This window comes from Gossypium arboreum, chromosome 10, assembly GCF_025698485.1.
Source record: "Gossypium arboreum isolate Shixiya-1 chromosome 10, ASM2569848v2, whole genome shotgun sequence".
Classification (NCBI taxonomy): domain Eukaryota; kingdom Viridiplantae; phylum Streptophyta; class Magnoliopsida; order Malvales; family Malvaceae; genus Gossypium; species Gossypium arboreum.
Genome location: NC_069079.1, coordinates 93282071 through 93291925, shown reverse-complemented (window position 1 = coordinate 93291925; position 9855 = coordinate 93282071). Strand labels below are relative to the sequence as shown.

At 41.6% G+C, this 9855-nt stretch overlaps 1 protein-coding gene across 1 annotated transcript; it reads left to right on the top strand.

The window, feature by feature from the left end:
- The first annotated feature begins 1298 nt into the window (after positions 1 to 1298).
- LOC108455207 (uncharacterized) lies at positions 1299 to 2339 on the top strand. The gene has a single exon (XM_017753795.1). It carries the CDS (start codon positions 1299 to 1301, stop codon positions 2337 to 2339), a length of 1041 nt encoding a protein of 346 aa, XP_017609284.1.
- The last annotated feature ends 7516 nt before the right edge of the window (positions 2340 to 9855 follow it).

Here is a 9855-nt window from a genome sequence, read left to right as displayed (position 1 = left end):
AAGACCTTGGTATAGCTAGTTTAATTGTTTTGTTTACTGGCATGTATAGGGACTCGAGTCTTTTGTTTAGCGTTTTGTCAAGTAGCCATAATGTGTTGGCTCATATGTGATTTGAGCTACTCATTTTGTATAGGCCATGGATGTTGGCTAATGCTAATTATTATTCAGTGACATGATGTAAATTTCTAATGGTTATGGTTGTTTTGGTTATGCTCATTATGTTGGTATTGAACTTGGTTGATCTTATTTAAATAGGTGTTTGTAAGGGTGGCAAAGAAGCTTGAAAAATAACCTTATTTTGTCCAAACAGGTAGGCACACGGACGTGTGTCTAGGCCGTGTGTGACCCACGGTCTGCCATATGGGTGTGTGAATTCACCGTGTGTCCCCTGCACGTAAAAATTTCAAGTCAGTATGCATGATATAAGCACACGGGCAGAGACACGGCTATATGTCTGAGCCGTGTGAAGGGCACGGCCTAGCACACGGGCGTGTGCCTTGGCTGTGTGGCCCATAAGGATTGTTGATGTCAGAAATAGAATGTTCAAGTTTTTGCACACGGGCTAGGACACTGGCATGTTATGGCCGTGTGCAGGACACGGGCAAGCATTATGGGTGTGTGCTAGGCTGTGTGAAAATCCCTGTAAGTATGCATTTAGAATTAATTCCATATGGGTAAAGGACACGGGCGTGTCCCTATTTTGGTTAGGCCGTGTGATCTACACGGGCTAATAGCACGACTGTGTCGAAATGTCACACGGGTGTGTTACCCCTCCCACATGGGCATGTGCCCCTAGGTTAAGTGTTATTTTTTTAAAGTTTGTTTAAGGACCCAGATTGATTTCCGAATGGTTTCCTATGGATGTTTTGAGCCTCGTAAGTTCTCATTAAGGAGTTCATATATAGAATCGAAAGGGTTTTAAATTTGACTATGTTTTGGTGTTATGAAAATGTTTATATGTAAAAGTTTAAGTTAGGTAACTCATATTCTGACCTAGTGTGGGGAAAGGGTGTGGGGTGTTACATTTAGTGGTATTAGAGTTACGGTTTAGTTGATTCTCAGACTAACATAGCGTGTGTATGAGTCTAGCTACACATACTAGAAATAAATTGTAATAGTGTGGCGACTCCTAACCTTTTAAATTGTGTTTTCATATAGTAATGGATCCCGATCGAACTACGGCAGACGACGTAGAAAGTAACGCGCCAGCTCCCACCGAAGGGGCGGTGCCATCCAATAATTGACCTCCCACGGTTAGTCAAGGAGGAGGAGAAGGGGCTCAGGAGGGCTTTATCTACATGATGAATGAGTGGTACACAGAGTTCATCCGAGTGAACCTAAATGCTCAACCCCCTCCACCCCCACCTATCCCTCAATCTGTCCCTATGGTACCCCAGGGTATAGACCTTGAGAGACGAAATAGACTTCTAGTGGAAAAGATCCGGAAGCATGGAGCCGAGGAGTTCCGTGCTAATAAAGATGATGACCCTGAAAGGGCAGAGTTCTGGCTTGAGAATACAATCAGGGTATTTGATGAGCAATCCTGCACTTCTGAAGAATGTTTGAAGTGTGCCATATCTTTGTTGAGGGACTCGGCGTACTACCGTTGGAAGACGTTAGTCTCATTAGTGCCTCACGAAATGGTCACATGGGAATTCTTCCAAGAGGAATTCCGAAATAAATACATCAGCGAGAGATTTATGGACCAAAAGCATAAAGAATTTCTCAACTTGAAACAAGGTTGCATGACGATTGCTGAATATGAAAGAGAGTTCATTCGACTCAGTAAGTACGCTCGGGAGTGTGTATCCTCTGAGGCTAAAATGCATAGAAGATTTGAAGACGGACTTAATGAGGACATTAGACTGTCAATGGGTGTCCTTGAGTTGAAAGAGTTTGTAGTACTTGTTGATCAGGCCTGTAAAGCTGAGGAATTAATCAAGGAAAAGAAGAAAACCGAAGTGGAAACTAGAGATGCAAGGAAGAGACATGCAAGCAAATCATTTCCATCACAATCTAAGAAATCTAGAGACACCTACTCTCGCTCTCACACATCAATCGGATGTTTATACCGAGATTGTAAGAAGCAAGATTTAGATTTTAAGTCTCGGGCTACATCAATGGCTAGCGTGGACAATGTCAGATCTTCTAAACCAGAATGCCAACATTGTGGTCGAAATCATTTTGGAAAATGTAGGATGAAGGATGGATCTTGTTTTTGGTGTAGTTCTCAAGACCACTTTATCAAAGATTGCCCTAAGATGATTGACAAAGAGAAGTTTCAAGGTACAAGACCAAGCGGCACAAATTCTAAAGGAAGGCTTCAGAAGAATGTTTGAACTGGGGCTAGCAGCAAGAATGTGACAAGAGACACCACCATAAGGTCTGAAGCTAGGGCTCCGACTAAAACCTATGCTATACGTGCACGTGAAGATACATCCTCTCCTGATGTGATCATCGATACATTTTCTCTCTATGATAATACTGTTATTGCTTTGATTGACCCTGGTTCTACTCATTCATATGTGTGCATGAAGTTGGTCTCTAGCACGAATATTCCTGTTGAGTCTACGAAGTTTATGATTAAAGTGTCGAACCCATTAGGAAAATATGTGATAGTCGATAAGGTATGTAAGAAATGTCCTTTGGTAGTTAAAGGTCATTACTTTTTGGCCGATTTAATGTTGTTACCATTTGATGAATTTGATGTCATTTTAGGTATGGAGTGGTTGACATTCCATGATGCTATAGTAAATTGTAGACAAAAGGCTATTAAATTGAAATGCAAAAATGGTGAAACCCTTTGGGTTGAACCAGCTGAATCGGGGAACTTGCCTATTGTGATATCTTCGATGTCTGCCTAGAAATGTTTGATGAAAGGATGTGAAGATTTGGCTTTTGTAATGAATACAAAGGAATCGAAATTAAAGGTTGAGTCAATGTCGGTTGTAAGTGAATATGTGGATGTATTCCCAGAAGAATTGCCTGGGTTACCCCATATTAGAGAAGTTGAATTTGGCATAGAGCTAATACTAGGGACCACGCCTATTTTGATTGCTCCGTACCGGATAACCCTGATTGAGCTGAAAGAGCTAAAGTCATAGTTGCAAGAATTGACCAACAAGGGTTCATGAGACCAAGCTTTTCACCGTGGGGTGCTCCGATATTATTTGTGAAAATGAAAGATGGATCTATGAGGTTGTCCATAGATTTCCGGCAGATAAGTAAGAGGACGATTAATAACAAATACTCGTTGCCACGAATTGATGACTTGCTTGACCAACTGAAGGGAGCAGCATGGTTTTCTAAGATAGATTTAAGAACTGGCTACTATCAACTACGAGTTAAAGAGGCAGATGTCCCTAAAATCGCTTTTAAGACGCGGTATGGTGACTATGAGTTTCTCGTCACGCCTTTTGGCTTAACAAATGCACCCGTCGTGTTTATGGATTTAATGAATAGAGTATTTCAGCCATATTTAGATAAGTTCATAGTTGTATTAATTGATGACATCCTGATTTACTGTAGAGGCTAGGTAGAACATACTGAACACTTGAGAACCATTTTGCGGGCTCTGAGGGACAATCAGTTGTGTGCTAAATTTAGCAAAAGTGAGTTTTGGCTTCGAGAAGTCAGCTTTTTGGGCCATATTGTCTCGAGTGATGGTATTAGGGTTGATCCCGGCAAGGTTTCTGCTATTGTTATATGGAAACCACCAAGTAATGTGACCGAAGGTAGAAGCTTTTTAGGGTTGGCCGGTTATTATAGGCGATTAGTAAAGGACTTCTCTTTGATTGTGACTCCCATGACATGGTTGTTACAAAAAGGAGTTAAGTTTGAATGGTCGAATAAGTGTCAGCAGAGTTTTGAGAAGTTGAAGATGTCATGTGACACCCCGAATGTGACCCTAGTCGGAGAGTGGTTTCGGGACCACGAAACCGAGTCACAAGAATAATTAAATGTTATATTCCGTACTTATTGTATGTGGAATTGGTATGCGTAAATATTTCGTGTCTCGATTTTTATTAATTAGGTGCTAATTTATAAGAAAGGACTTAGTAGTGAACTTTGAAAGTACGATAGGGAAATATGTGATGACTAATTAAAGCATGCATGCAAAATAATGGACTTGCATGTCAAATTCCCCCTTTTTACAAGTAATGGCCGGCCATGACAAAGAAATATGGGTTAAACATGTCATGAAACATGTTTTGTTGGGCATTAGGGAGAAATAGTAAACAAATAAGCATGGGTAAGAAAAGAATGAAAAAAAAATGTGTGAGAGAGTGGCATACCCCATTGCTTAGTGCAACCAAGAAGAGAAAACAAAAAATTTGTTCATGCTTGCTCTCTCCCTTTTTGGCCGAAAATACTAAGAGGAAGAAGGGATTTTTGCTTCATTTCCTTTGTTTTGAAGAGATCTAGAAGGTGATTTGGCTAAATTTGCATCAAGATTAAGGTATGTATGAGGTTGTGTTGGGAGTTTCATGCATGTTTTGGTTGCTAACTTGATGTGCATGTTAGCCATGGCTCAAATCTTTGGTATGCCATGGAAATGGTATTTGGCCAAAGTTGTTATAGTGATAAAGCCATTGCATGCTAAGTGTGAAGCTTGATGATGATGCATGCAATGATGGATTTTCTACTCATGAGTAAGATTTTGAGTTTTCTCTTTGTTTTATCATGATTAAAGTTGAAAAGGAGCATGATTGTCATACTTGGCCATGATGCATTCTTGAGCATGATTCATGCTTCTTGCATGTTAGTTAAAAGTTTGTGTTTTGGATGGCTATGGACACCTTGAAAATTCGGCCATGCTCATATATGCATATATATGATTGCACATTATGTTTGGTTATGAACTAAGTGATGAATATATTGATTTAAAGGAGAAATGTGGAAGAATGCTTGTGAAATTGCAAGCACAATTCGGCCTAGCACACATATAAGTGCTTGATGCTATATTATAAGTTTTGGGCCACAATGTGCAAAGCATCAATTAGTAGATTGCATGCTGTTTTTGTGAGGTATTAAGTGCAAAATTGACCTCAACATGTACATGAATATTCGGCCTTGGGTAGCCTATTGAAGGCCTTAGCATTTCCTTGATGCTCAAATAAATTGTATTGAATTGCTTGATGTAGTATAAAATGTGCATGACCATTGTGTATTCAAGCTAAAGAGTGGCCATATGACCATTTAAAATCCTTGTCATATTCGGCCATAAGCAAGCACAATGAGGTTTTAATAAATTGAATTTGTTTGAATTAGCTCAAGAGCTAAGAGGGCCACAATTGGACAAGGGGAAGGAAAAGGTGATCGAATAGCCGAAAAGCCGTTCGACAACATCCGAGGTAAGTCCTCAAGAAGTGACCTTACTTGAATTGTGTGAGATGAAATATGGATGTGTATGATTATTGATTATGTGTGTATGAGTATTTGAATTCTACCCGGGCTAAGTCCCGAAGGCAAATATGCTAATGATTATATTTGTGTTTGAGCCTTAGTAACGAAAATGAAATATGTATGTCCAATGATTATTGATGTATGTGTGCATGAGAAATTGAATGATGTCGGGCTAAGCCGAAGACAACTATGCTGAAATTATATCCGGGTTAAGACCAAGGCAATTGTGCTAGTGGCTATATCCGGGCTAAGGCCAAGGCATTCGTGCAAGTTAATCTATCCGGCTAAGACCAAGGCATTTGTGCACGTGATTAAATCCGGTTATATTCCGAAGAATCTTGGGCTGGAGGTGAGTGTTGGTTGCTGAAATGAATTTAATTAGTACACTCGGAAAGCCCAAAGGATAAGGTACGTTATATGTGCATTGGAAAGTCGACGTGTGTGAGCAACATTCGCTCAATCGACTATTGAATTTCAGTTATTGAATTGATTGATGCTTTGCGAACTTATATAATGATGAAGTATGATGTAAGAATGTGTATTAATGAAATGATGCATTTGGCTATGTGAATGTATTGCTGTAAATTATAGTTCATTATTTTCCTTGAGACTTACTAAGCATAAAAATGCTTACCCCGTTGCTTTGGCTCTTAGTTTTCTAGATTTCGCTCGAGGCAATCGGATTTGGGATCGTTGAAGTCAAGTCATCCACACTATCAAGCCTCCATTTTGGTATAAATTTTGGGTTGAACTTGAGATGGCATGTATAGGACTACCCTTGTTTGTTAAATATGTTGTAATGTAAGTATGTACGGTAGTGCGAAAATGGCTCGAAAAGGGAAGTATGAACTTAGACTAATTGTGGGTTGTATGTATATATTTTGTGTCATGATGTGGCTATGGCTTGGAAATGAGAATGTTGGTCATATGATCAGCCATTGGCATGGTTAAAATGATCATATATGAACCTATGTATGGTAAGGCTAGTTGAATCATGGAGACCACCAAATAGGTGAGTCCTATCTTAAAACAGATGCTGCCAGCTGCAGTGGCATGAATGTGAAAAATCACCAAAATTCATAGGAATGGAATTAGATAGTGAATAAGCTATGTGAATGAACCTTGATGAGTCTATTTTCATATGGAAGAAACGAAACGGTCATAGGAGTTACAGGTTAAGAGATATTAAAGCTATTGTGAGACAGGACCAGAATGGTTTCTGGGTTCCCTGTCGCAACTTTAAAAATTCACTATAAATTATCCAAAAGAATTAGGAGATATACCTTATATGTACAGATTCCATTTTGAGTCTAGTTTCATTAGAAACAAACGACACCAGCATTAAAGCTCTGTACAGAGAAATATTCAAGTTATACCGCGCGAAGGTCAGAGCAGTCGATCCCTGTAACAGGGGTAACTTTAACTAATAAACTGTACCAATTGGCCTGACCAAAATCCTAGAAAAAATCCATGGATGGATATATGAGTCTAAATTCAGGGAAAATTTACGAAACCAGTTTCCGAGTTTTGAAACTCGAGATATGATTTTTAAGGCGACAGTGACGCAGTTTTCCAGCCTGACTGGAAATGTCAAATTGGTGGGCAAAAAAAAAAAAAAAAAACATGTGAACTTGGTTTGTTAACCCTCGGGTCCGACACGGCGATGGTCTCGGTTTGGGGTGTTACAATTTTATTGGTATCGAGCCACGGTTTAGTCGATTCTAGGACTACCGTGATGTGTTTGGGGTCTAGCTATACATGCCATTAAATGATGAATCGATAGTGTGATGAATTCGACAATTTGACTTCATGTTTGTTTATAGCAATGGATCCCGATCCCAACCGAAAGCGATAGCTGATGATGTGGAGAGTGTGGCGCTGCTCCCGCGAAGGGACAACAGCCGCCGGACTCTCAACCTATGGCCATAATCCTAATGATGAGGCTAGGCAAGCCTTTTATAGTGTGATGAGCGAATGGTTTAATCAATACATTCGAACCAACACTACTGTTCCACCACCTCCATTCCGACGAATGCAACCCCGCACCTACAATACCTCCGTTGGTGACCCAATAAGGTCGGGTAAGCCCCATCGATAGGATTCAAAACATGGGGCCACCGAATTTAAGGCTACGGATGATGATGATGCCGAAGCGAAATGAATTATGGTTAGATAACACTATCCGGTGCTTGATGAGCTATCCTGTACACCCGATGAGTGCTTAAAGTGTACCATCTCCTTGCTCGCGAGTCCGCCTACTATTGGTGGAGTACTCAATTACGTGGTGCCTAGAGAGCAAGTGACTTGGGAATTCTTTCTAACCGAGTTCAAAAAAGTATATCGATCGAGATTCATCGACCAAAAGCGGAGGGAGTTCCTTGATCTTAAGCAAGGTTCTATGTCCGTTACCTACTACGAACGAAAGTTTGTGAGGCTTAGCCGGTACGCGCGAGAATGCATTTCGTCCGAAGCTATTATGTGCAACCGCTTGAGGATGGGCTGAATGATGATATAAGGATGTTTGTTGGCATTCTCGAGATACGAGAGTTCGTAGTACTTGTTGAGCGAGCTTGTAAAGCCGAAGAGCTTAGAAAGGAGAAACAAAAAGCTGATGTGGGGATTGGAGAATTCCGAAAGAGGTCCTCGGAAAGTCTCTTCAACAAGCATCGAAGAGATTTCGAGATGATGCGAGCCGGTCTAGAGGCGTTTGGGCTTTTCTAGACGAGGACGCGATCGACCCCTGTGACCACACGAGTCACCTCGATCGCGGGTGGCGGAAATGATCGCCGAGAGAGGCGAGTGTCCACATTGTGGCAAATGGCATTCGGGAGCTGTTGGTTTCGTGATCGCTCTCGCTATAAGTGTGGATCGGCCGACCACTTTATGAAGGATTGCCCGAGGATGCATGAATGAATGCAAGTCGAGTGCAAACCCGGTGCTACCATCGCCGAGGTAGACCGCCTAGAAATATGGGCAATGTCGATGGCGGTCGAGAGGATCTAGAGATGCTACCATCGATCTCGAGGCTCGTGCTCTGCTAGGACTTATGCCATCTGCGCACGCGAGGATGCCGCCTCTCCGGATGTTATTACCGGTACTTTCACTCTTTTCAATACAAATGTAATTGCTTTGATTGACCTGGTTCTACTCATTCATATATATGTGAAACCTTAGCATCCAATAGAAGACTTTGCCCATTGAGTCTCATGAGTTTGTAATTCGGTGTCAAACCCTTGGGTCATTCGTGCTTGTTAACAAAGTGTGCAAGAAAAGTCCCCTAGTGTTCCGAGGTTCTTGTTTTCCGGCGGACTTGATGCTTTTGCCGTTCGATGAGTTCGATGTTATTCTTGGTTTGGATTGGTTGACCATGCACGATGCGGTTGTAAATTGCAAGAGCAAGACTATCGATTTGAGGTGCGCGAATAATGAAATAATTCGGGTTGAGTCTACGGACTTAAAAGGGTTGCCAGCTGTAATATCGCCGATGTTGGCCCGAAATATGTAAGAAAAGGGTGCGGCGTACCTTGCGTATGTGCTCGATGACAAGGAATCGAGAAGAAACCCGAATCTGTGCCGTGGTTTGTGAATACCGGATGTTTTCCCAAGAATTGCGGGTTTACCACTGTTCGGAAATAGAATTTGGCATCGAATTGGTGCCCGGTACCACTCAATTCGATAGCTCCGTATCGTATGGCACCAACGAATTAAAGGAGTTGAAAGCTCGGTTGCAAGAATTGGTGGATAGAGGTTTTGCTCGCCTCGAGTTTTTCGCCTTGGGTGCGCCGGTGTTGTTCGTGAAGAAGAAGGATGGAACCATGCGATCGTGCATCGACTATCGTCGACAACAAAGCGGCGATAAAGAACAAATATCCGTTGCCACGTATTGATGACTTGTTCGATCAATCAAGGAGCCTCGGTGTTCTCGAAAATAGATTTGAGATCGGGCTACTATCAATTGCGAATCCGAGATTCGACGCGTGCCCAAGACTGCCTTCAGAACGAGATATGGTCACTATGAGTTCCTGGTGATGCCGTTTGGGCTCACTAATGCCCCTGCGGTATTTATGGATTTAATGAATCGAATCTTTAGACCATATTTGGATCGATTCGTAGTCGTGTTCATTGATGACATCTTGGTCTATTCAAGAAATGAGACCGAACATGTTGAACACCTGCGGTTAGTGCTGCAAATTTTACGGGACAAGCAATTATATGCTAAGTTCAGCAAGTGTGAGTTCTGGTTAAGAGAGGTTAGCTTCTTGGGTCATGTGGTATCTGCATCGGGTATTCGAGTCGACCCGAATAAAATTTCAGCCATACTAAATTGGAAGCCTCCGAGAAATATTACTGAGGTTCGAAGCTTTTTGGGGCTTGCCGGTTATTACCGACGTTTTGTAAAAGGGTTCTCAACGATAGCCACGCGATGACGGCTACTCCAAAAGGATGTTA